This window comes from Anastrepha obliqua, chromosome 2 (assembly GCF_027943255.1).
Source record: "Anastrepha obliqua isolate idAnaObli1 chromosome 2, idAnaObli1_1.0, whole genome shotgun sequence".
Classification (NCBI taxonomy): domain Eukaryota; kingdom Metazoa; phylum Arthropoda; class Insecta; order Diptera; family Tephritidae; genus Anastrepha; species Anastrepha obliqua.
This window is the reverse complement of record NC_072893.1, coordinates 106285637-106313584: the sequence shown is the minus strand read 5'-3', so window position 1 is coordinate 106313584 and position 27948 is coordinate 106285637. Positions and strand designations below refer to the sequence as shown.

Here is a 27948-nt window from a genome sequence, read left to right as displayed (position 1 = left end):
CGAACGCAGTAGACGCCCAAATGAGGGAGTAACATCAAAAAATTCTCAAACTCGTTTTGAATGATCGAAAAGTGAAGTTGCGTGAGTTAGCTGACATCATAAAGATATTAAAAGAACGTTTCGGTTTTATATTGCATGAGCATTTAATTATGAGAAAGCTCTGTTCAAAGTGGGTCGCGTGTTTGCTCACTTTCACTAAAAAATATGCTCGGCGATAAGAAATTTCGCTCGAATGAAGAGGTTATCGCTGAAACTGAGGTCTATTTTGAGGCAAAAGATAAATCGTTTTACAATAGTGGTATTAAAATCTTAGAGCGGTGCTGTAATGATTGTGTTGTTCTTGAAATTAAGTTGATGAATAAAGCTAATTTTGAACAAAAAAAAAATAACGTGTTTTCTTTGTTAGGCCCGGTACTTTTCAGCCCATGTACTAGGTATAGCTAGAGTGAGCCTATAGTATTGCGAAGTTTCAAAGACAAATGGGAAGAGCTACGAAACGATCTAAACAATAACCCATGGGGGCTGGGCTACAAAATCGTTATGAAAAAGCTAGGAGCCAAATCCCCTGCTGCCGATATGGAAACCGAAGTGGTAAGCAAAATAGTCGACACACTCTTCCCAACACACTGTGCTGAGAGGGAAGAACTCGAGCATGAAGCAACGGAACCTGTCCCATTCACAGAAGAAGAACTAATGGATGCTGCAAAAGCAATGAAACGCAATAAAGCGCCAGGACCTGATGGCGTAGTTGCAGAAATATTGAAACTATTGGCAATCGAACGCCCTCTTTTGCTGCTAAACATGTACAAAGCATGTCTAAAAGAAGGAATTTTTCCAGAAATATGGAAAAAACAAAAACTGGTACTAATCAGTAAGGGGAAGGGAGACCCAAAATTAGCGTCCTCTTATAGACCGTTATGTATGCTGGATAGCGCAGGAAAACTCTTTGAGAAACTGATAAAGCATAGGCTTAGCGAAGCCGTAGAGAACAGTGGCGGCCTCTCCGACAGGCAGCATGGTTTTAGAAGTGGCAGATCCACCTTAGGAGCCATCCAAGATGTAATAGCTAGCGTAGAACATGCCCAGACGGGTAATCGATACTCCAAACGCTTAGTATTACTAGCCACACTGGATATTAGAAATGCTTTCAACAGTTTAAGCTGGAACGACGTAATTGAAGCCTTAAAGGTAACATTCAAGATCCCGAATAATCTATTGAAGATTATTCGTAGCTATCTCAGCAATCGCGTGCTCTTATACGAAACGCGAGAAGGGTGTAAGACTAAACAAATAACAGCAGGTGCGGCTCAAGGATCAATACTTGGACCTGAACTCTGGAATATAAGCTACGATGAAATCCTTCGAATAGAGAGACCTGAGGATGTGCATTTAGTGGGATACGCAGATGACATTGCAGCTGTAATAATCGCCCGAAACACCGACCAAAAGAAAGTTAAATCAGGTGATGATCCGAGTCCAGACATGGCTAGAAGACCATGGATTAAAGCTGGCCACAGAGAAAACTGAGCTAATCCTTCTAACAAACAGACGTATCCCATTAAAAGTAGACATACAAGTACTTGATGCCACTTTATCCACAAAAAGAGTGGTCAAGTACCTAGGAGTGCAATTAGACACAAGGCTAACCTACTGGGCGCATATAAACCATGCTGCCACAAGAGCTGCCAAGGTAAGCGGCATGTTAAGTAAGCTCATGGCAAACCTTGGAGGTCCAACGCAGAACAAGCGCAAACTTTTAATGGATACGACGAACTCGATTCTCTTATACGGATGCGAAATATGGGCACATTCACTTAAGGTGCAATGCCGGCGGAAAATTCTGCAATCTGTGCAACGCACCTGTGCTCTCAGAGTGGCTTCGTCATACAGAACAGTATCTGAAGCAGCGGTGTTAGTTATCAGCGTAACCATCCCTATAGATATTCTAGCACAAGAGCGTAAACGGAGATGGGAGGCAAAAAACACAGGAATCCCAGTACCATACTTCTCCGATAATAGAGTTCAAACACTCACACTTTGGCAGGCAAGATGGAACTCTGAAAGGTATGGTAGATGGACAGCGAGACTAATACCCGATCTAAAAAAGTGGGTAGAAAGAAAGCACGGTGAGGTTAACTATTACCTCACACAGTTTTTGTCCGGACATGGGTCCTTTCGTAAGTGTCTGTGGCGAATGGGAAAAGTGAGCCAACCAAACTGCATATATGGAGATACTGAGTATGATGATGCGGAGCACACCTTCTTTGAATGCGAGAGGTGGAACGTAGAGAGAACAGGTCTACAACGAGCTATTGGTGTATTTACACCTGAAGAAATTATCGAGAAAATGATGATAGACGAAGAAAAATGGAATGCCGTCGCAAATTTTGTGGAGGATATTATCCGAAAAAAGAAGAGCGAAATGGAAAGCTATGCTGAAGAGCATTGAGCATAGGCTTCTCAAAACAGGCGACCCTGGACGCAGGGTGAGTAAGTAAGTGTCCTTCTTAGGACGCCGTCTTGGCCCTCTACCTCGAAGCAATGCGGAAGCAGTCCCGGGGTGGAGGGAAAAATCCAAGAGAAGAGGAGGGATATTTTTAGTGGAATCACCACACACGTAGTAGCGACGGTTACCAAAAAAAAAAAAAAAAAAACAAAAAATAGTATTGCGAAGTTTAGTAATAAAATGTTGCTCGTAACTTGATTTGCTCGTGTTTTATTAACCTTAATTGCTGCACCTCGTAAGTTACCGGAACATATGGCTTTTTATTCAGAAAGTATTTGGCCCACTGGCCTTCTTCGGTTTTGACTTATCATCAGAAACAACTTCCTTGACAGTTAATTTATCTTTGATTGTGCATCGTGTCTTAATCGTGTCTTTCTATTCAGTGATACGCCACTTCGCTAAGTACAAAATACTCACCGAAAATGTATTAAGTCCTAAAGAATACAAAAACTTTTCAAAAATTTGTGGAAATTGATTCATTTGGAGTTATTTTAGTTCGAAATGCGCTATATTTAGATATTTTGTATTCGAGATGTGTCAAAATAAGTGCTTAAAGAAAATCACTTTGAAAGATTTGTATTATTTCCTGTAAAATTTGCAACTTTTCAATTTAGGCTATGCAAAATATTGAATTTTAGGTGGCAACGTTAACTGTTTTAGTTTTCCGAAGCTTCATGACTTAAATTTCGTGGATATCTTTGAGCGTATTTTTTATTAGATTGCCCGTTTTCCTTTTTTCTTAAGCAACACAATTGAAATGATTCCAATACCTAACATCAAATGAGACAACACGAAGAATGGAGTAAATTATGAAATAATGCAATTTCAAATTCATATAAGATTGAGTTCTTAATTTGAGCTGATACCTACCATATACATATGTATGTGTATGTATAATATAATATATTTTTTATTTTTGTCTACTCTCAACGTACTTGTTTGCCATTCTAACAACAACTTCCTTCAAGCATTGCCTTCGGTGCCAAAGCTTACGCTAAGCAGTGGCTTAACATATTTTAAACTTACTGTACATTTTATATGTACAGTTCACTCAACCGCTTTAATCTTGATGAGTGCTGCTCTCCCTACGGTTTTAAGTGAGCTTAGACACTCTATTGAAAGTGTTGTGCTGTTGTGTCATCACTGTTAACACACCTAGTTTGCACGGCCCAGTTTTTTGTTTAGATTTTATTTATAATAATGAAGAATTTTTCATAATGAATAGTTAGCATGACACAGAATATTTAATGGTTCTTTGCATATGAACAGTCATACTTAAACCCCTCGACACAACGATGGCACAGCAACATTTTTGTTTTTGCTATAATGTTCATAATTTTTGTATGAAAGCATAGTTGATTATCCAACAAAAACCATATAAAACCAACTTTCAAATTTTATGGAAAAATTAGAAATAGTCCATACAAAAACATGTCATGCATTCGTAATATGGAAAAAGTGTGGAATAAAATTATAAAAAGTCAAAGATTTTTTAAAAACTTAAAATTTTCACTTTATCATACTAAAATTTAATAAGCTATAAAACTGCATACCAAAAATCTTTCTACAAATGGAATCGCTTCACTCATAAGAGGTGCACTTCAATTAAAAATATGGATAACTCAAAGCAAAATTGATGTGCTATCGTTTTCGGGGGCTGCATACCTTTCTTTTTAATATTGCAGAAATTACACTACCAATTTAGTAGGTATACGCGTTTATACAGGTATGAAGAAGTAGTGGTTATTCTTGCTTTAAGGGTTTAAACCATTTTTCTAAAGTTTTTTTTTTTTTTTTTTTTTTTTTTTTTTTTTTTTTTTTTTTTTTTTTATTATTAGTATTTTCATTGCAACTAGTATAACATTACATATATACACTAACGAGCAATTTTTGTGGAGTTTTGTTACAACAAATAATTTGAGTTAATCCCCAGCAAAATACAATTCATACTTTTAACTGATTTTTATTTATTAATTAGTTTAAATCTAGAGGTTTTTTACGTTTGAGCCTTCGTTTCCATTTTGTATTATCGTTAAGAATCAAGGTTTCATTGTTCACATGCTTGCTTAGTCGCTCTGCGTGCGACTTTGCAAATTTCTTCATGGTTGCCGTAACCGAATCAATATTGAGGTCACGTTCTAGATCTTGCGTCCTAATATACCATGGAGCACAAACTGCATGCTTGAGTGCCTTAGTCTGAAATCTTTGTATATGCGCTGTGTTACTATAGCTGGTGCAACCCCATAGCTGAATCCCATAGGTTCAGAATAGGTTCAGATAGGTTTGAGAATTTGTTTGTAAAGCAGTATCTTGTTGGGTGCGGATAACGCTGATTGCTTACCCATTAGCCAATGCATATTTTGGAATTTTAGGTCCAGTTCTTCTCTTTTCTTTTTCACGTGCGCACTCCACCTAAGTTTCGTGTCGAGCGTCATACCTAGATACTTTGCTGTATTAGAGTATGGTACTCTAATGCTGTTTATGCATATTGGCAGGTAGTTGATCTTTTTGTTTGTAAAGTTGATGTGTACAGACTTTGTTTCGTTCAGTTTAATGTGCCATTTATCTGTCCAATTGTATATTTTATTGATAGCAAGCTGCAGTTGTGTAGTAGACTCTATTTCTGTCTTTCCGACGGTTAATATTGCAGTATCATCTGCAAATGTTGCTATAAAGCAATTTCTGCTGTTTGGCAGGTCGTGAGTAAAAAGTAGATAGACAAGAGGTCCAAGCACACTTCCTTGCGGCACACCAGCTTTTATCTCTTTCAGTTCAGAGAACTCATCTTCGTACCTGACGCGAAAATAGCGCTCACACAGGTAGGTTTTTAGGATATTAAAACATTTTGTTGGCAGTACATTCTTTATTTTCCACAGCAGGCCAGCATGACATACTTTATCGAAAGCTTTAGAGACATCGAGAAATACAGCCGAACAGACATTTTTTTCTTCAAATGTGTTCTCGATGATACGAGTTAATCTGTGAATTTGGTCAATAGTTGAGTGGCGCGCGCGAAATCCAAATTGGTGTGTTGGTATTATTTGTTTATTTTCTATGATATTGCTCAGGCGCTTTATCAAACATTTTTCCAACAGTTTTGACAAGATGGGCAACAGTGAAATTGGACGATATGACGCTACATCATTTGGAGGCTTTCCTGGTTTTAGAATCATGATGACATCAGCTATTTTCCAATAGATTGGAAAGTATTGCAGCTTAAAGCAAGCAGTCATTATGTTTGTTAGCTTAGTAATGATGTTTCGTGGAACTTGTTTGAGGACTTCGGCAGTTATTAAATCAAACCCTGGAGATTTCTTCGACTTCAACTTTTGTATCTCGGCGCACATCTCATCTTCAGTTATGGGTACTATATCGCCATAATTATCATTGGCTATGCCATCATTATTTAGTATTGGTGATGTGTCGCTATTGGGTGTAAAGATTTTTGCTAGATAATCTGAAAATATGTTTGCTTTTTCTATGTTGGTTTTCGCCCATCCATTATTGCCTACTTTGATTGGTGGATTATGGTTAGCTGGCTGTTTAAGCTTTTTGGTGCATTTCCATAGTGAGTAGTTTGTGTCTCTTTTATTATTTAATTACTGTGCGTAGTTTGTAAATGATTGATTTTTGTATTCTTTAATTTTATGGCTGAGATCTTTCGCTGCTTTGTTCAAAGCTGCTTTATCAACAGGTGATCTTGTTTGATGCCACCTACGCCGCATTTTTCGCTTTTTCTAAATAAATATTTCTGTTTATACCTACAACACCTGTCGCTCGATCCAGCTTTATATCGGTTTTCACTCCTTCCAATGCAACAAAATTATCTTGTTAATAACATGTAGAATATTAGCTTTCAAGTCGTCCATCACTGTTGGTTTATCACCATTAACCAGTGATTTGACTTACCCCGACAAAAAGTAGCACAAGTGAGTCAAATCACCTGATCGGGTCACTTTTTGAGATCATTTGGCCACGAGAAGTTTGTGAAAATAGAATGATGACATCACGGGTTCTATGGCACCATTGTGTTGGAACCTTTTAGCACTTAGACCATGGCATTGACCTGGAGAAACAAAAAATCGTTAATATCTAATTTATCTGTAGTGCTCACTACTGGCACTAGCGTTAGCTTCCTTTTCTGTTTTAAAAAATGTGTATGAATAGTGTCTCAGAGAGATGGGTATGGGTATCTTTTTAGACATAGAGGGGGCGTTTGATAATGCCACTTTTGAGAGTATGTGTAACTCTGCTAGTAGGCACGGCGTAGACCGGGTGCTAGTAAATTGGATTCGTTCGATGCTGGCCCAAAGAATCGTTTCGGTGCGAGCAGAGGAAGATCTGCTGGTGTCATCTGGGGTTAACAGAGGCTGCCCCCAAGGCGGTGTGCTGTCTCCATTACTCTGGTGCATGGTAATCGATCCTCTGCTCACCACCTTAAACGATTCGGGAGTCTACGCACAAGCATATGCGGACGATGTTGCTTGTTTGGAAACAGGCTCTTCGCTTATGAACATCTGCAGGAAAGTGCAGAAAACTCTGGATCGGGTTGACACTTGGTGCTGTGCGAACGGGCTGTTGGCAAATCCCGCCAAGACTGGTATTGTCCTCTTTACCAGAAGGAGGAAGCTTGACGGACTCGTTCTGCCAAGGCTAAAAGGAGTCACAATCCAGCTATCCAAGGAAATTAAATATCTAGGAGTAATCCTCGATAGTAAGCTCCTATGGAAATCACACGTTGAGACAAAGGCATCCAAAGCGCTGACAGCTTTCTGGCAGTGCAAAGGTGTCTTTGGGAAAACGTGGGGTCTCTCTCCTAGCAAGGTCCTATGGATCTACACGGCTATGATAAGACCCATTATCACCTATGCATCAGTGGTCTGGATGAGTAGACTATCCCTAGTGGGAGTCAGGAGGACCTTATCGAGACTACAACGCACTGTGGCCATCTGTTGCACCGGAGCTTTTCCGACTACTTCAGGCCCGGCACTAGATGCTCTGATTGGTTTACCACCACTTGATGCCTTTCATCCGAGGAGAGGCGCTGAAGGCCATCTGCAGACTGAAACACAGTGGGAACTGGTACGGCCCTTGTCCGGCATTGGAACACAGAGAAGGCATGGACATCGATCTAACGATTCTCTCCATGCCCCTTGACTCAATGCCATCAAGAGTCGTACTTGAAAAGAGATACAGTGTAGTGCTACCAGAGGCTCAGTTGTGGGGAGACTCAGAAAATGAGCCCGGCAAACACTGTTTTCGCATTTTTACGGATGGCTCCAGGACCGAGCATGGCTCCGGCTCTGGGGTCTACGTGGAATCCAGCGGGACAAAACTGCACTTTGCTCTTGGAATGCATGCATCTGTGTTTCAAGCAGAGGTGTATGCAGTTCAAGAAGCGATGAACTTTGTTGTGGAAAAACGATGGAGAGGCAGATCCATATGTGTCTGCAGCGACAGCCAAGCAGCGCTTATGGCCTTAGACAGCCCTCAAACCACATCAGGGGTAGTGAAGTCCTGTAAATCCAGGCTGAACTATGTTGGCAGACATATTAGCCTGATGCTAACATGGGTCCCGGGACACGTGGGTATCGCGGGTAACGAGACCTCTGACTCCTTAGCTAAGATGGGCTCTGAAGCCAACTTCTTTGGCCCAGAGCCCGCTTTGCTACTCCCCTCTGCGGCCATCACGGCCACGGTTAGCAAATGGGTAACTACTACCCACAAGCGAGCTTGGCAGGCTGAGAGAGGCTGCAGATGGACAAAACTGATGTTACCTGTCATGTCCGAACGACTGTCGCAAACCCTTCTGTCATTAAGCAGAGGGGAGTGTAGACGGCTGGTTGGACTGATGACGGGCCACTTTCTGTGGGCAAAGCACATGGAAAGGTTGGGCATCTCAGACAGTGTACTCTGCCCCCACTTCCTGTGTGTCTGCCCCGCCTTCGCCCGAATCAGGTTTGAGGTCTTTGGCACTGAAGTGTTAAGAAGCGACCATCTTGGCTCCTTGGCACCACAAGATCTACTCAGATTTCTTCGGAGATCGGGTAGATTTAAAAAAAATTAAAAGGGAATCCAAGTGTAGTACAATGGACTCAATTAATGTCTGAGTGCTGCACTTGCTAGTTGTCCCGACAAAAAAAAAAAAAAAGTCTCTGAGATGCAAACTACACCAAATAGCGAATTTTTTTGGTGCACGAGTAGTTTATGGGGACTACGCAGGCCGATGCAATTTTATAAACTATCAGCACCAAGAACCAAATTATAATTTTCGGACACTTCATGGCACACCGAATCTGAATTTGGGCTCAGAATGACCCACACCACGTTTACGAGATATTCTTACTTAAAAATGCAAAAATACGTCATTTGGCCTTTTTTGGAGGTTATGTTACGTTATGGGATATTGCTTTTAAAAGTTCGTAAAGGCGTTCGTTATCTCTGAGATATTATCTTTTACTGTGTTTACTTATTGTTACTTGGATTTGTTTGTGTTCAACTTATACGAATCGGAATATTTCCGATAAAACTTGTCCAGAGGGGGCTATGCTTTCTTGCTTCATTCTTTATTGTTTATTCTTTATTCAAAGAACTTTTCAACAACCGAGCTCTTTATTGTTCGTTTGGTAGTCATGTACCATTATTAACTGTGCTAGTGCGATATATAGTTTTTTCCTTGTTCACTCCTCTCGGGAGCATAGGACCTCGACAAGACTCAGTCTTGCGTTGGTTTCGTTAAACTGTTTTTGATTTCTGACAGGGTAGGTGATTAGCATGCCGCTACCAGTCCTAAGTAGTGGGAATGCCCACCTGTTGTTGCTTAGGAACAACGCCTTCTTACTGCGTGGAGCGCCATCTGTGTGTCATATTTTTCTGGCAGAAGGATCGCACAGATGGTTGAGGACTTCGCTAAATTTCTTGTGTTTGCGCTATTACCGCGGTCACCCGCTTCCTCTTGCTAGCGCCACTGATGCAATGTGTACCTGTGTGGTTTTCTTTGTTTTTTTTTTTGCTTGTTTTAGCAGCCACAATGCAAATAATGCGCAGACTATTGTGCGAGAGTAAGGATGGAAAGGATAAGGCTTTGGGTTTGAGATATGATATTTTTTTTGTTTTTAAAAACAGGGAAAGTATGTAGATTTGGAAAAGTGCGAGGACCGTGCTTTACGTGGGATTTGAACCCACAACCTCTGGGATGGCAAGCCAGTACACTTACGCTAGGCTACCGAGGTCGCTCAGAGGAAGATAGGGTTAGGTTAGATGGTAATACTATCATCAAATAAAAAGTCGGTAAGATCATATGCAACTTGCCAGCTGCTCGAATCGTTCTGAAACACTTTTCTTGCATTAGTTTTATAACGAAATTTGATGAGAATTTTGCACAGAAATGCCGGATTATTTGTTTCTAAAGACCAAATGATTTAACAATGGAACACATGAACAAAATGGTAATAAAAAGTGGTATAAAAATCATCTTTTCTGGCGAGATCCACAAGAAAATCTACCGCATAGGGATATTGAGAAAGCAAAACATCCGTAGAGAGTGAAGGTTAGGTGCACATTCGGTACCACAATGCACACTACAGAGCCATGCTAACCAACTTTTTGTAGGCTGAATTTAAAGGTGATGTACACACACCATTATAATATTTAGGCGAAATGGCTCTGCCATTTTGTTAAGAAATGCGTAGCATTTCATGGTCGCCATAGAGGCTCTCGACTGCTTTGTGTTCGTCCTTGTGATGGTCCAATGGCTGTCAGTGAAAATGCAGACATTATCTCCGAGTATCGCATGATACTGCTCAATCGTCATAAAACGCCAACTCGTCCTCTCATGGGTCTCTTCAATCTTGGGCAATACGGTGGCTGAGGCATGATAACGTTGTTGTTTTTGGCCAAATAATCTCTCACAAGCAAAGATAAGTGAGCAAGTGCATTATCGTGTTGCAAAAGCCATGCATTTTTTTCACAATTTCGGGCGTTTTTTTCGTAGTGCTTCGCGCAAGCGGAACATAACTTCCTTATTTACCGAACGACTTTGTAGTAAGAACTCCTGATGTACTACGCCACGGTAATCGAAGAAATTAGTGAGCAAAACTTTGGCATTTTATCGAATTTGGAGTGCTTTTTTTGGTCTTGGCTTTCCTGGACTCTTTCAATGGGACGATGCGGCTTTGGTTTCGATACATAACCACATGCCCATGATTCGTCACCACTTATGACCCTTTTAAGCATATCTGGATCATCGTTGACGTCATTCAACAATTCCTGAGCGGTGCTCATGCGACGTTGTTTTTGGTCAAAATTCAGCAATTTTGGAACGAATTTCGCTGCCACACGCTTCATTCCTAAAATTTCCGAAAAGATTGCATGGCATGAGCCAACCGATATGCCGACATCCTCAGCAACTGCTCTAATTTTCTTCACTTTCTCAACATTTTCATCGGTTGTGGATGTGCTGGAGCGTCCAGAGCGAGCGTCGTCATTGATAGCAGAAAATCGCCGAACACTTTCTTATTTATGCCTCTCACAAACAAACTAAACATGCAATATTGCTAAAATCGAGAACATATCTTCGAGATGAGGGTACCAACATAAAATAAATATCGAAAAATAATAATCGAAAGTCGAATGTACGTAGCCCGGGAATTTTGAAAATTTACCTTACTTTTCGAAAACACCTCGTACACGTCTTACAATATCCTATTTCACTCTTTGCTTGTGGATAGGAGGATCGCGAATATTGTGATTGTACAGGTGTATAAGCTTAAATCCGCTGATTGCTCGTAGATGGCGTTAGTGAGCATATCAAGTTACCATAGAAATGCCATATTTTTTTTTGCATGGGTTCGACACCTGTTTACATCAATCACTGCACATCATCAGTGATTTCATACAGCAACATACTTTTTTCCTTGCGTAATCATGTCTAATTTTGTGCCAAAAAAGAGCATATGCGGGAAGCTCTACTTTTTTGCTTTAATTTGAAGAAATCGGCTGCCGAATCGCTTCGAATGCTTATGGAGGCCTATGGTGACAGTGCATTATCAGAAACAACTTGCAGAGACTGGTTTCGTCGGTTCAAAGACTTGAGTGACAAGAAGTGTGAAAATCGGCCCAGAAAAGTTGAGGACCATGAATTGCAGGCTCTTTTGGATGAGGACAATACCCAATCGCCAAAAATGCTTGCCGAGCAGTTAGGTGTCACTCAACCAGCCATTTCCATGTGTTTACGTGCCATGGGAAAGGTCCAAAAAGTCGGAAAATGGATGAATTAAATTGAATTGAACGATAGACAGATGGAGCGACGCCAAAACATATGCGAAATCTTGCTGGCTAGGCATAAAAGAAAGTCGTTCCTGCATCTTGTGGTGACTAGCGATGAAAAGTGGATATACTTTGAGAATCCTAAACGAAAAAAATCATGGGTCGATCCCGGCCAACCATCAACTTCTTCATCAAGACCTAATCGCTTTGGACGCAAGACGATGCTGTGCGTTTGGTGGGATCAGCAGGGTGTCGTTTACTATGAGCTGTTGAAACCTGGTGAAACTGTTAATTCTCATCGCTACCACCAACAACTCATCAAATTGCGCCGTGCTTTGCGTGAAAAAAGGCCTCGTTATGAACAAAGACATGAGAAGCTGATTTTCCTCCACGACAACGCCCCATCGCACACGTCAAGAATGGTCCAAAACTACTTGGAGACAATCAATTGGGAGGTGCTACCTCATCCCGCTTATTCACCAGACCTGGCCCCTTCGGACTAACATCTGTTTTCATCGATGGGTCACGCGCTCGCCGAACAGCACTTCGATTCGTACGAAGACGTCCGGAAATGGCTTGACTGACGAGTGGTTCGCCTCGAAAGATGAAGAATTCTTTTGGCGTGGTATACACAAATTGCCCGAGAGATGGGAAAAATGTATAGCTAGCGAGGGCAAATACTTTGAATAAATTATTTTTTTGCTTTCTATAAAAAAAAAGGGTTTTTTTTTTTACTAAAAAACAGCGGATTTAAGCTTATACACCGTATTTATAGTGCCCTATTTTTTAAGATTATCTCTCATCGCAATTATCTCTTAGTCGCATTACTCACAAACCTTTCAAAATGACAATACGTTTTTCTTTTTTATTCTAGAAATTCAAGATTATGCTTTGATGGTTGGCATTGATCCAGTTAAAGAGCCGCATTTGCTTTATTTAGCCAAAGAGGGGTTGATGCAAGCATTGCCAACGGATTGGAAAATATGGTACGTTTGTATGCGCACACAGTATGGAAATTAAGTACACATATGTACATACATATTTACATACACATTTATATTGATAAGTACATAAGCAAAATAAATACAAGGAAATGTGGAACGAGTGTAATAGAAAATGAGCTTCTAATAAGCAAAGCTGCCATAGGGTTTGGCTTCCAGTTATAACTTTTTAAATTGCCTAATATTGTAGATATTTAAATACCCCTCTCTGAGTAAAATATACATACATATATACATATTTTTTGAAATTTACTATGGCTTACCAAAAATAAATATACTTGCAGACTTCGGAGTATACGCATGGGCAGCTTCAAAATATCAGTTTTCTAGCAACGAGTCAAAAAATATCTACGCGCAAGGCGTTAGTAAAATGCCATTGATATTTATTGAATATTTCGTTGCTAAGTAAAAAGTGGAAGTTTATTTCTAAATACAGGCTGGCTGATGAATTTTGCTACATTAAGAAACTCAAATAACTTTTTTTTTAGTGTATGGAATTCATTTATTTTTTTTTTCAAGTTGAAGGTCATTAAATTTTATTAAATGTAGCTTAACTAGTTTTAAAAATAATTGAATTTAAATGCCCCCCATGCTCGTTGACACAAGTGCGGCATCTTAGTAAAAAGTTGTTCATTGCTGCTTTGAGAGTTGCGACAGGAATAGCCGCAATTGTTGCCCGAATGGATTGTTTTAGTTCATCCAAATTTGTTGGCTTTGTTTTATAAACTTCTTGTTTACATAAACCCCACAAGAAAAAGTCAGGTGCAGTAAGGTCAGGCGACCTGGGGGGCCAACGAAATTCGGAGTTTCTTGAAATCAGTTTATTGGGAAATTTTCGTCGCAACTCTGTCATAACAGTCTGGGCTATGTGAGACGTTGCCCCATCTTGTTGAAACCACACCGAGTTGAAAGGAGTTCTCTTTCGGCGTAGTTCTGGATAGAAAAATTCTTTCAGCATTTTCAAATAACGGTCTCCAGTAACCGTAACGGTGTGACCATTTTCTTCAAAAAAAATAAGGCCCGACAATACAGCGTGAAGAAACCGCACACCACACTGTCACGCGAAGAGGATGCAATTCCGTCTCGTGGAGTATCTGTGGGTTAGAAGTACTCCATATTCGACAATTTTGTTTGTTCACATTGCCGTTTAAATCGAAATGGGCCTCATCAGACATGAAAAGGCAGTTTCACATGTTTTGGTCTTCTTCCACCATTTGCAGGATCTTCTGGCGAAATTCCAAGCGAATCGGCAAGTCTGCTGCATTCAGTTTGTTAACCATTTGAATTTTGTAGGGAAATAAGTCTAAATCTTTGTGCATTATTGTTTGCAAAGACTGTCGGCTGACACCAAGTTGAGCAGATAAGCTTCTTGTTGAAACCCTTGGATTGCTTTGTATAGCTGCAGCTACAGCAGCGATCGTTTCCTCCATCCGAACTGGTGGGTTTCGATGATAAGGCCTTCTTGCGTCTGTTCCTTGCTCAGCAAAATTATTCACCAGTCTCATTATGGTCCATCTGCTCGGGGGATCGCCGCCAAACATCCGCCTGTACTCTCTCTGTACCAAAACTACGGACTCCAGTGCGTGATAGCGGCGGACTATCCAAATTCTTGTTTGCGTGTCCCAGTTATCCATTTTAATAAATTTTAAAGATCAATCTGCAAATTAAAACAAAAATGGAACAGATAACTTAAAAAGAAAAAAAGTTATTCAATTTTTTTTTGGTAGCGGCTTTCATCAGCCACCCTGTATGTGTATTAGGATGCCTCACAAAAAGTAGCCGTTTTTTCATGGGAATCATAAAAATACGCCGAAATATTTCCGAAAAATATGAAGATTTACGTGAGTAGGACCGATGCGAAAATATCTCTTAAAATCGAGTTTCTTATCAATAAAATTAGTTTTTAAAAATATGCTTTTCAAAAAATCAGTTCAGATGATAGAAGAGTTTGTGCTTAAAAGATTTGCATAAATATGTTTACAAAATTGTATCAACGGAATCGAAGTAATGACTCACAAGTCAGTAATCAAAACTAAAGGGTGTTTTTTTTAGAGGTTAGGTTTTCAAGATGAAATAAAACATATATAATTTAATGTTATGGCCAAGAATTTAGCTTTATTATAAAGATAAGGGTTTGCAATTAAGTTTCAAAAATGATTTCGGGCAAGTGGCCGCCGCGGCTGGCTCGAATAAATTCCAGTCGAGAGGCCCAATTTTCGACCACTTTTTGCAGCAATTGGGGCCGTATGTCAGCAATAACGCGCCGAATATTCTCTTCCAAGACGTCAATCGTCTCGGGCTTATCTGCGTAGACAAGCGACTTCACATAGCCCCACAAGAAATAGTCCAGCGGTGTTATATCGCACGATCTTGGAGGCCACGCCACAGGTCCACGGCGCGAGATAATGCGCTCACCAAAAGTTTCCTTCAATAAATCGATTGTTGCGTTGGCTGTATGGCATGTAGCGCCGTCTTGTTGGAACCAAAGGTCGTCCACATCAACATCGTCCAATTCAGGCACGAAAAAGTCATTAATAATGGCTCTATAGCGCTCTCCATTGACTGTAACATTATGGCCGGCTTCATTTTTAAAGAAATATGGACCAATGATTCCCTCTGCCCATAGAGCACACCAAACAGTGACTTTTTGAGGATGTAACGGCGTCTCAGCAATGGCTTGTGGATTATGTTCACTCCAAATGCGACAATTTTGCTTATTGACATACCCATTCAACCAAAAGTGAGCTTCATCGCTGAACAAAATTTTCTTGTGATGCGTCGCGCGAACCGAACCATTATTTTCGTAATAAATTTGCACGATTTGCAAACGTTGTTCAGGTGTAAGTCTATTCATTATGAAATGGCAAACCAAACTGAGCATAAATCACGTGACAGCTGTCAAAAGGACCATCTACGAAAAAAGTAGTGCCAACTTGAAAACCTAACCTCTAAAAAAACACCCTTTATCTAACGCTCACCGAAATTGCGTTTGTAGCAAGCCATTAGAATAGCTACTGATGTCACAACTTTAGAATCCACGCCATATTTTCCACTCTGTGAAAGCCCTGGTTGTTCTATAATCACGAGCGGGTTTTTCAATCTCTAGATTGAGTCAGGGCCGGCCGTCGTAGCCGAATGGGTTGGTGCGTGATTACCATTCGGAATTCACAGAGAGGTCGTTGGTGAAACAAAAAAAATTAAGAAAAACATTTTTCTAATAGCGGTCGCCCCTCGGCAGGCAATGGCAAACCTCCGAGTGTATTTCTGCCATGAAAAAGCTCCTCATAAAAATATCTGTCGTTCGGAGTCGGCTTGAAACTGTAGGTCCCTCCATTTGTGGAACAACATCAAGACGCACACCACAAATAGGAGGAGGAGCTCGGCCAAACACCTAACAGAAGTGTACGCGCCATTAATTATTTATTTATTAGATCGAGTCAATTTGGCCAGTCAATAATCCGAGAAAGTTCAACGTCCTCTTCATGCTTCACTGTGCATACTACGCTATCTGGATGATATATTTTATAGTAATGTGTATAGGTAATCGGGCAATGGTTGCTTATAGTAAACAATTTTAGAGGTGTGCTCTTTAACAGGCTTTGAGCGAATTTGACAGACTCAGCTGATAGGCTGACGTCACTTGGGATGTATTTACAACAAAATTGAGATTGTGTTGCTGATATACGAAGAAAATCAACCAATGACACTTCATTGCCATCTGAACGACGACTGATTGGACGAGTGTGTGAGTGTGAGAATATGTGTGAAATGATCGTGCAGATTTCGGCTGGCGAGTCTCCCAAGTGCCGCGACAGCCGAAGTTTCCCTCACAATCTTCTTTTTCACCATAGCTAAAGAGCATTTTTGTAAATCTATCATCCTTGATGGTTGCTTTAATTTCAAAAAGATGAATGAGTTTCCGTTCAAAATTAGTTAGAATTTCGGGAAAAAGGTTTAGTCTAACTGTGGAATGCTAATTTCAAGAAAGTCTTTAATATCATCTAAAATCCACGTTTCCTTTTAGATTCGGAATCATTTCAGACGGGCACCTACGCGCCTTCTACCCCAAAGTAGCAGAGGGGACATAGAAGACTTTGTACGGCCCTTTTAAGATACGCGCATAGATTTACACTGCACATCGATAATTTTTTGCAAATTTTTTAATCTAAGTAAGCATAAGTAACAACTAATTACTATTTACAGTCATAGTTTTCGGATGACTGTGTTAAAACCAACTAACGTAGTTAGGTTAAGATAGCCAGGTTGTTTGTTGAAGGCAAGACACTCGGTGGCCTTAAGGCCTATTGTGATACTTGCTTTTGATTTCCATCCCCTAACAAAGTTGCTTAAACCATTTCGATCTTTATAAGAAGGTAACTAGTCCATTGGTAACTAGTGCGACATTTTGTAAGTTTCCCAGGTCTTTAAAGAAATAATCGCCAAGATATTTGGCACGGCTTCTTTGAAGTGCAGGACATTCAGAGAGGAGGTGTTGCACCGACTCAATTCCTTATTCATCTCCAACACTCATGCAGAAGTCATTGTGGGGTACACCTTATCTACTGGCTAGGGTGCCAATAGCGCAGTGACCCGTTATAACACCTGTGAGACGTTGGTAGTTGATCTGTTGAATCCAAACAGACGTATGGTCCTCGTAAGATTCAGCTTTGGTCGAAGCGCTTTGCAGACCCGGCACTTAGTAGTCCGAGACCATCTTCTATTGATTTCTGCGATTACACTTAAGTCAATTGCAGTGTATAATTCGCTTGGAGAAATGTTTATGTCCTCTACCTCCCGCTGAAAGTCTAGCTCAGACCCTTTCCTTGCACATTCATCCGTTATTTCATTTCCCTTCACTCCAGAGTGGTCGGGATCCCAACAAAGTGAGTTGTTGTGTTGTTGGGTAACTGAGAGCGACCTCCTGCGTTCTTTAACAAAGTCTTGAATTGGTGCTCGTTGAGGCCAGTGTCTTCATCGCCGTTTGACAATCAACAAAAATGGTAAGGCTTGCTGGAGGTAAGTCCAACAATCTTATCGTTTTTGCTGCTTTTTCTATAGCGTAGATCTCAGCTTGGAAGACGCTACACCCGTCTGAAAGTCTGAAGGAGCAATTTAAGGAAACTTGTTCCTAGTACACTCCCAACTAACGTATTTGATATCACTGAAAATTTTGTGGAGACATTAGGTATGCAGGTATTGTCGAGAATCGTTCTCGAAATGCCCCCAGAATCATTCTTTGCTTTCTTTCACCTTTTTGTTTTCATCCCTGTAGATTCCGCTGTAATCACTGTAGGCGGTACCTAGCCAAGTGAGTTTGGCTCTGACCCATTTGATGACGAATCAGGAATTAAAAGCATTTGTTGTTTCATTGCTTGAGGCTTCAAGAACCCCTCTCCTGCAACATCTTGGACAAAGTCGTTTTTGACGATATTTCGGTTACCAAGAACACCTAAATTAAGTATACCAAAAGCAGTTTGCATTCATTATTCAATAAAGTACTGCATTGCAGAATCGGCCCGATGAAAGGAGATACAAACTGCCAGGGAGCCTGAACAAAAATCTTATCCAACTCTTGAAACCGATTCGCCGCTCCAATTTGAAGTTGCCGCTATATAAGAGCTTATTGCAGGTTCATATATCAAGTTCCGGAAAAAGGAATTTGGTTTCAGGCCGTATTATCAGTGACTGCCGTTGTATATAAGTGTATACAATATCTATATATATAAAAATGAAATGATGTTCGTTTGTACGCATTTTTTTGGGCCGATACGAGGCCAATTTTATTCGTTCTTTTTTCATATTATAGGGATCCACTTGCTCGATTCATAGACTAAGTTTCGAATTAACATTCATTTTATGTGTACAACTTTGTTTGAATAAATATACGAATTTTTCGTTATTGTGAAACGATTTGTGTCGTGTTGCTAAGTTGCAAATTTTTTTCGGCGGAGAGTAAACATAAACACAGAGGTTTGTACGCTCTTTGTGAAGAGAAATGCTTCAGTACACATACACCAACGCCGAACTACTGATTTGTGTTTTGTGTGCAGTTCATTTGTAAGAGCAACAAGTGTGTTGACCAAGGATAATAGATTTACCAAAGTTTGCCAGACAAGAAACAGTTATTCGACTCTCAGAGAATTTGACAGAAGTTGTTTTTGGGTTTACGTCAAACGAGATATACATTTTGTAAGAACAAAGGAAATGTTCAAACGGTTTGTTTACGAATACCGCACACCAGAGCACACCACTTTATACTTTTCCCCATGTGATGTGGCAGAAAATTTTTTTTTGTTTTTGCAGTTTCAAGTAGACCTGATAAATCTATAGGCCTTTTGTGTTGACAGTTTTCTTCGAGTATTCACATCGATAAGATTACAATAGAATACATTGTTCTCGGATTGATACGAATTGAAAAAAATAACATTACATTTTCGGAATGGCAGATTTAAATAAAGTTGTGGATTTATTTACCGAAGAGGATGAACACATGAATACACAAAATTCAGATAACTCCAACGATATGAGCGTGTTTGAAGACATGGGAATTCAGATCAATGAGGACAGTGTGATTGTTGTTTCAGACGAAAATTCAACGAACAACGAGTCAAAGACGGAAATTGTTCATCACGAAACGAAAACACAATCCGAAGTTCTCAATTGAGAACTGGAGCGTGAATACCATTATGATTGTAATGAACTAAACACAACAACAGCAACATGTTTATGATACAATCATGAATAATGTTAGCCATGGAACTGGTGGATTGTTTTTCTTGGATGCTGCGGGGTGAACAGGAAAGACCTTTTTGATTTCATTGATATTAGCAACAATTCGATCAGATAATAACGTTGCATTGGCACTCGCTTCTTCCGGAATTGCGGCTATATTACTGGAATGCGGTCGCACAGCACATTTTGCATTAAAGTTGCCTTTGAATATGCAGGTAAATGAAACACCAACATGTAATATTTCGAAAACATCTGGAATGGCAAAAGTTCTTAAAGTATGTAAGCTCATCGTATGGGACGAGTGTACTGTGGCACACAAGAAACCATTGGAAGCACTTGATAGAACTTTGAAAGATCTACGAGGAAGCCAAACAGTCTTTGTAGGTGCCATGATTTTATTGGCTGGAGATTTCAGGCAAACATTACCTGTGATCCCAAAATCTACGGCTGCAGATGAAATCAATGCATGCTTAAAATCATCGTATTTATGGAGACATGTAAACACGCTTACACTTGCTACAAACGTACGTGTTCGACTACAGAACGATCCGTCAGCAGCTGAATTTTCACAACAATTACTGAAAATCGGAAATGGCCAAATGTCTGTCGATCCAACAGGAATGATTACATTGCCTAACAATTTCTGCACTTTTGCACAGTCTAAAGAGGCATTGATACAGAGTGTATTTCCAAACATAGTTCAACATTACAAAAACCATGATTCGCTCAGCGAAAGAGCAATTTTTGCTGGGAAAAATAAGGACGTCAATGATATAAATGCAGCTATTTTGGATCAAATACCTGGTGACATAGTTGCATATAAGTAAGTCAATGGACACTATTACTGATCAAGATGATGTCGTAAATTATGCAACTGAATTCTTAAACTCACTTGATTTGCCAGGCCTACCACCTCATAATTTACGATTAAAAATTGGAGCACCGATTATTATGCTGCGCAACATTAATGTGCCACGACTTTGCAACGGTACCAGACTTTGAAAGGGAAGTACAAAGAAGGAGAAGACGTTTTGATACCCAGAATTCCACTGATTCCAACGGATTTACCATTCGATTTCAAACGTTTTCTATTCACCTTGCCTTCGCTATGACAATTAATAGGCGCTAGGGCAGTCTCTACAAATGTGCGGCATTAATTTAGGTAACCCAATTTTTTCTCATGGACAATTGTATGCAGCTTGCTCACGAGTAGGCAAACCATCGTCATTATTCATTTACGCGAAAGACGGAAAAACCAAAAACGTTGTTTACCAAAAAGTGTTACAATAAAGTTCGAATGAAATTGTATCAAAGAATTGGCTTTGTTACGTATTAATTTTATTCTCTTTCAGCAAATCATTGAATTTATCGCCTAGCGAAGTGGGCGAGGGTACGCTAGTATATATATGTATAAAAGAAAGAACTTAATTAATTCCTCATACACAAGTTGTTCTATTCCACCCTATTGGAATCTATTTGAAGATTATTTTTACTTCAGGAGCCCATGCCTTCCTAAAAAGTGGCTTGCAGTAGTAAAAGGTGAAGCTCACACAGTTTTTTATATCTTTTTCGATATTCATTTTCACGATTCAGCCCAGAATCTAGTATGGCTCCCATATATCTCACCTGTCTGTACAATCAAACTCAACTCAAAGATCGTACAAGAATTCACAATCACAAATTTTAATGGCAGCTTCAAATATTTATAACCTCAAATAAAAATATAAATTCTCTTCATAACATTTCCTTCACACTTACTTGCCGATAATCCCTTACATTTATTACCTAGCGCACGCTTATATTATATATACTCGTATATATGTATGTATGTATGTTTCCATATTTATAATGAAAACACAATTTGCAATTACGACAATTTCTCTTTCAGCTATTCCGAGGAGAAATGTGGGCACTATTACTACAATACAAAAACAAAGCAATCGCAATGGGACCATCCGCTTGATGTGGTGTACCGTGAGATGGTTGAACAGGCGCGGCAAAAGCACGCAGCGATAGCGGCCACACCCGTGATAGACAATTCCGACGATGCGTCGCAGCTGGACTCAGGTATACGCAGCCTACAAGGCAATGATGAATGTGACAACACAAACAATACAAATGAAATGTCTTCGCCGGTGAGCAATGTCAATACGAATTGCACCGTACGGTCTGCCAATAGTGCTGTCGGTGGCACGATTGGTGGTGGTGGTATTGCCAGTAATGTTTCTAACATTATGGGTCTAGGATTATCGAGTAATTCAGGTTCGACTTCTAATAGCACAAGTACTAGCGGATTTAGTGGTGGTGTTAGTCGTTTTTTGGAATCCAGAAGTAAAAATTTCGGATTGACTTTCCAGCCGGTAAAAGGTTCACGCTTTGAAGTATCCAAAACAAATCCACAAATCTCACTAGCTATGAAATTCGGTGGCGAGAGTTTCTCCTCAAAGTTGGCAGCTGCAAATAAGAGTGAAACACCAGATGTGGGAGCGGCTGGTGCTGCAGATAAACGTGCTTTTGTGTTATCGGGTACTGGTGCGATGTTTCTAAAGTCACGGAAGCAGATGGAAGCAGGTCTGAATCAAGCCACGGCAGCAATGCTCATGAATACGAACTCGAGTAATATCGTTGTTGAAGGTATGGCCGGTACACCACCGGGTGTGAAGGGCATATTGCGCGATTCAAGTTTAACAGATATGCGTCGAAGATTCGAGAAGGAGGATCCAGAAAATGGTGGTTTGGAAGACAAAAAGAGTGTACGTTTCAATTTGGAAGAAACAAAAATGCGCGGTTCACCAGAAGAAGAACCGAGCAGTTCGCGAAAGATTACCCAAAGTCCAGAAGTATCAGTAGGTTCGGACGACGATGAAGCGGAAGACGATGATCCGTGGGATGAAGAGGATGACGATGATGATGACGAAGTTGATGGCTGTGTGGGATACGGTGCACTAGGCGCTGAAGGTGGAGTACCATTGCGTAGTCTTAATCCATTCTTGATCAATGATGAGAAACATGTGAAGGATATACAAGTTATAGCGGTACCAAAGGCGCAAACCATACAAATGCTGAAGGCACAAAGCCTTTCAATGGACCTGCCAGAACGAGATCGCGCTAAACTCTCTGAGTTGGTACGCTCACAAAGCACTGAATCTGGTAGCATACCTCAACCCGCATCTGTGGTGAGTTACCTTGAAAAGCTAAAAGACAGTTCCACAACCATTAAACCGCTGTACGAGGACACCGACTCTGAGTCAAAGGGCAGTTCGGTGCGTAGCTTTATTATTAATAAATCCGAACAGGATTCCGTGAATTCGATCATACCTGCAGTTAATCCATTTGAATCGGAGGAAAATGCACCGAAAAATAATCTTGAGACTGAGAAAGTTGAGACCAAGTCTATTCAAGAGAAATCTGCTTTGCGTACATTGAAGGTGGCTTCGAAGCTTGTTGGATTTCTGAAAAAAGATGCTGACAAAACTGAACGAGAATCTTGCAGCCGCGCACGAATCGAGCAGGAAAATGACAAGGAGTACGAAATTCTTCGCCAAAAGGCGGAAAAGCAAAAAGAAGTATTACTGCAGGAAGAACGTGAGCGTTTGGAGTATGAACTTCAAGGCGAAATAGATGCGATCAAACTCGACCACGAGCAAAAACTGAAGAGCATACGCCAAGAGTACGATTCACGATTGGGCGCACATCGACAAGAAATGGAGACAACATTTCATATGCGCTTGAGTGAATATCGCACTCAATTGGAGGAAGAATTGAACACGAAACGTAAAGTAGTAGTAGATGAGCACAAGGCGCACATGGCCACACTGCAGAAGAATCATACTGAAATCTTGCAGGATCTCGAACGAGATCTGAAAAGTGAAGAAGAAATCATCAAAAAAGAACATGCGCGCAAACATTCAGAGATGCGGGATAAACTAGCGCACGAACTAGAGTTGGAACGGCAGCGCATGCGCGAAACAGGCGAAGATAGATTGTATGAGAAGGTACGTTGTGAGAAGCGCTTACTGGAAGATAAGTATCGTTGTTTGAAAGAGAAGTATGTACGTTTGAAAACAGATGTCAAACTGTCCTTGGAGCGACGCAATCGGCGACGAGAAGCGCAAGCGTTGCACCAACAAAGCCTGCATACGAATACTACTACAACGGGCTCAGAGACTGAAAGGTCCATATCGAATAAACCATCGATCGGCAACAGCGAGAATCGTTCACTTTCATTGTCAACTTCTTGTCAAGAGCATGGTGGTACCAGTGTTGGTGCAATACCTCATTCAGTGTTAGGAGGTAAGGGCCCAAAGCCACCAGTGCCACCTAAAACTCATTTAACACCTTTGACCAACAACAAGGAACATGGCCTCACTGGGCGCGACCGCTCAAATGACCGCACACATATGCCGATGGTACGTAAGCCGGGCATTGCTTCTAAGTATATAAAGCACTTGCAGGTGCAAGATGATACAACTACTTCGATTAGCCAGTCAGACACGACCATATCTAATAACTACAGTAAGGGACGATATTTGCCCGCTCCAGTTTTGAGCGACAACGGAAACTCCGACTCAGAGGCTGCTTTCCAATGTAATCAAGAAAATAATAATAATGGACGTGGCAATGGGCAACGCAAAAAGGTATTCTCCCGCATGAAGTCTGCCTCAACTTCACGTTTGAACTCGGACAATTACAAGACCGACCGACCATGCACACCAGTTGAGAATTTGCGTCACCAACTGCAGAAGTTAGAAGATTTAGAAGATCAATTTCCAGACAATACACTCGACACCACATACCATTTGCGCTATCCATTCTCAGATATATCCAACGATCGTGCCGGTGCTGGTAATAGTTCAGAGCTTGAGTTCTTCAAACATCGCATACACTTGGAGCGTGATAGTGTGCGACGTGCCAAAGAATCGTTACGCACACAACGCACCAACTTCCGCGCACGTCAACGTGAGATCAAGCAACGCCATAAGGCTTCAACAACGCGTCACTCACTAGACCAGGTCATACAAGAGGAAAAAGAATTGACTGAAATGGAAGTAAATTTGCATCGCACACGCGCGCTACTGGGCGAGAAGGTAATACGTTTGCGTCACTTAGAGCAGAGCCTTTTGAGAATTTACGAGAAGGAAAAGCCCACTATGGACTTGTTGGGTGTAGAGCAGAAGGATGATGCGACGCTAAGTGATCTCTCATCGCATTCAAGTTCCGGCTTTAGCAGCACTGATTTTGCGAGTGGCGGCGACACACATAATTTGCACAAGCGCAAAGAAACCTATCACCAGGAATCAACCGAGTGCATACAAAATCTAGAAATTCTCAATGCGGAGATACGGGAAATACTTGACATATTGGGAAAAAGTCAGCAGCATGGAGGTAATGCAAGTGAACCGTTTTGATATGCGCTATTACAATGCAATGTTAAATGAATTTATTTCTAGGTATTCCTATGATCTCGCCCTCTGATTTAAATTGGTCGCACATGCTCTCGGCTGGTGTCAGCACACCTACAACACCACATGCGCACCCTCAGACCGTTGGCACGGTTATGCATGCGCCCCAATCCATACCAACTTTGGCCGATCGCTTGGAAACGTATCGCCAACTAGCCACTGGACGTATGCAGAATTCCATGGGTGGTGCTGTACTTGCAGCAAATACCATTGTTTCGCAAAGCCCACGTGCCGTCAACTATACCACCAGTCTGGTGGAGCGTACCAGAGATTTGCGCAATTGGCTGCGACAGGCCAAAACCGAGCACGATCTACTAACTGGCGGCGCTGGACTGCCAATACAGCATGGTGGGTTGGGCCTGTCAGTCAATACAGTGGGCGTGCTAAGTACCAGGGACTGTGGTGGGGTCAGTGGTGGTAGCGGCGGTGTCGGTGTCGGCGTCGGCGTCGGTGCCGGAACAGCAGCCACAACTGGTGGAGGCGGTGGCACGGGTACGCAAACAAATCTATAATTAGGATATAATGTTTTCTGCTGCTGGCGCAGTCAGGAACCCAAGTCATAAGAAACTCAAGCTTACGCACATACATGTGCGATATGCATGCGAATATGTTTACATTCACTAGTACAATGTAAAGGCGCGTGCTTATACACATACATGCATAAGTATGTGGTTATATAAGTGGTTATGTATTTAGAAGCCTCGTCAAAGTAGGAAACTAACTAAAGGAGCTATAAAAGCAGTTTGTAGCAGGCTTAGGTGAATATACAAAGATACATATGTAACGTTTTATTGGATCTCAATTTAAAACCAAAGATAATCGTTGTTGAAACTAAAAGATTGAATATTATAGTTGTATTTGTAATAATGCCTACAGAAGCGAAAAATTAAAAGAATGTATACTGGTGCCAAAGAAGTGAAAGAGTGCAGGTGTTGAAAGTAAACAGAGAAAGTCTAATGATTATAGTTAAGGTTACATTAATTTGACACAGAATAGAAATTAGCGAAAATCGAAATTACACGTAAAAGAAAATTCAGACAGAAATTCCTTGGAAAACGAGCTTAATTCTTTTGGCTGATTGGTTGGAGTTAATTAGCGAACTGCATCCCAAACTAAATTGGAAGTTCTTTAAGGTAGTAGTCTGGTAACTTACACGTTTTTTGACGCCATGTTTGGGACATTTTTTGGAAGGGAAAATAAAATTCAATCGGTTTGATTTTTTCTCATATGTTATTAAAGGTAATATATCAGAAGGTGTACAAAAATTTTTTTTTATTTTTTTTAATGTTTTGATACTATTTTTGTACACTGCAGCAAGCGGCAAAAAAAGAGGTACAGTGGCTGGCCGGCGTGATTTCGTCACTTGTGGTCATCTGAAACAGAAAAAACAAATTGCTTATTAATCAGTGTGCTTGCCGTTCTGGCGGGTGACAAAAAATAACAAAATCGCGGACTTCGTAAGAAAATTGCCTTTTTTTTAAGTGGAAATCGGACTAAAAAATGGAAAGTTAGGGACGAAATAAATGAAATCTACTACACGCCAGAACTATTGATGTGTAGAAAAACATATCTAAATTTCAGCTCAATCTGTTAGATAGAAAATTTGTTTTCACGACGGCCATCCGGAAAAACGTTGTTTTGAGAAAAACGCGTTTAAAGTTTTAGCAGCTTAGCGCGCGCAAGTACGAGCCGCCCTCATGTATGTGCTATAATTTCGTCAATATTTCGAATTTCGGTCTAAAATTTGTACAGTATATTACCAATATATCGCACTTTCAAAATATGTAAAAAACCGAAATTCGAAATTTTCAAAATAAGTTACTAGACTGCTACCTTAAACTCAAACAAAATTGATTCAAAGTAGGAGTCAGTAACAATAATTGTTTTGCAATGCTTTTATACACCTTTGTGATAAATTTTCAGCGATCCCAGTATTATATTATATTTTGGTCATTGTCGTACATATTTGTGAAAATTGTTTTATTTGTAGACTTAAATATTATAAGAAAGAAGTAAACTGAAAAACTTCTGAACAAAATTTTATAGTTTTGAAATTTTTTCAATGTTGAAAATTTTGGCATGCATTGTTTAAGTAAAATATCTTCGGTTATTTTTAATATTTTTATAAATATGTTTTGTTTTTTAGTTTCTAGGGGGAAGTACAGGGTCCGCCACTCGAAGTGTAACCAATTAAAAAAGGCCATAGATTTAGTGTGAAAAATTATTTTTATTCAATTCAAAGTAAAAAATTTGTGAAAATAATTCGAAATTAAGAATCCATTTACTTTTGCTCGATATGACAACCGTTTGCCTTGACTATGGCCTTGAGACAGTCCAGAAACGAATCACAAGCTGCCCGAATGTGACTTGCAGGTATTTTGGCCCGCTTTGTGAGACGGTGCGGAGTCCTGTTGACACGTCCGTGGTCTGCCACCAAAATGTTCGTCTACCCACGACTTCAAAGCAACTTCCAGAATACTTTACCTTGACGCCAGGCTCGCTGAAAACGATTGGAGAGCGCCCATCTGCGGTTACAGCGGCCCAAACGATTACCTGCGGGTGCTGCTTCCTGGTGGCCAATCGATGACTCAAATTCTCGTATGAACGGTGGGGTCAAATAAACCATATCGTTTTGGGAGTTTACGAATTGTTCAATTTGAAAAATTTTCTCGTCAGAAAACACAATATTCGGAAATTGATCGCTTTCGGCCAAGCTAAGCAACTCCTTCGCTCTCTCAAATTTGACTTGTTGCTGCTTTGGTGTGAGATCATGCGCCTTTTGGATCTTGGATCTTGTAAGGCTTGACTTCGAGATCATTTTTCAGTATGCGGCGGATGCTACGATTAGATATTTTTAGTTCTTTCGCCATTTGATAGACAATTCGCCGGGGTTTTCCTTGAAGTCGCTTCTTCACTTTTTGAACAATTTCACGTGACGCGATAAACAAACACTTCATTTATTTTAAGGTGCTCGAGCTCA

At 40.5% G+C, this 27948-nt stretch overlaps 1 protein-coding gene across 3 annotated transcripts in view; it reads left to right on the top strand.

Moving 5' to 3' along the window:
- Window positions 1–26174, top strand: part of LOC129236758 (centrosomal protein of 164 kDa) — a 46936-nt gene extending 20762 nt beyond the window's left edge. For all 3 annotated transcript variants that reach the window (XM_054870955.1, XM_054870954.1, XM_054870953.1), the window contains 3 exons: window positions 12648–12759; window positions 21395–24891; window positions 24957–26174. In XM_054870955.1, coding sequence (XP_054726930.1) covers window positions 12668–12759; window positions 21395–24891; window positions 24957–25480 — 4113 coding nt within the window. In that variant the 5' untranslated portion in view covers window positions 12648–12667 and the 3' untranslated portion in view covers window positions 25481–26174. The remainder of the gene's footprint in view (window positions 1–12647; window positions 12760–21394; window positions 24892–24956) is intronic.
- Window positions 26175–27948: the final 1774 nt, after the last annotated feature.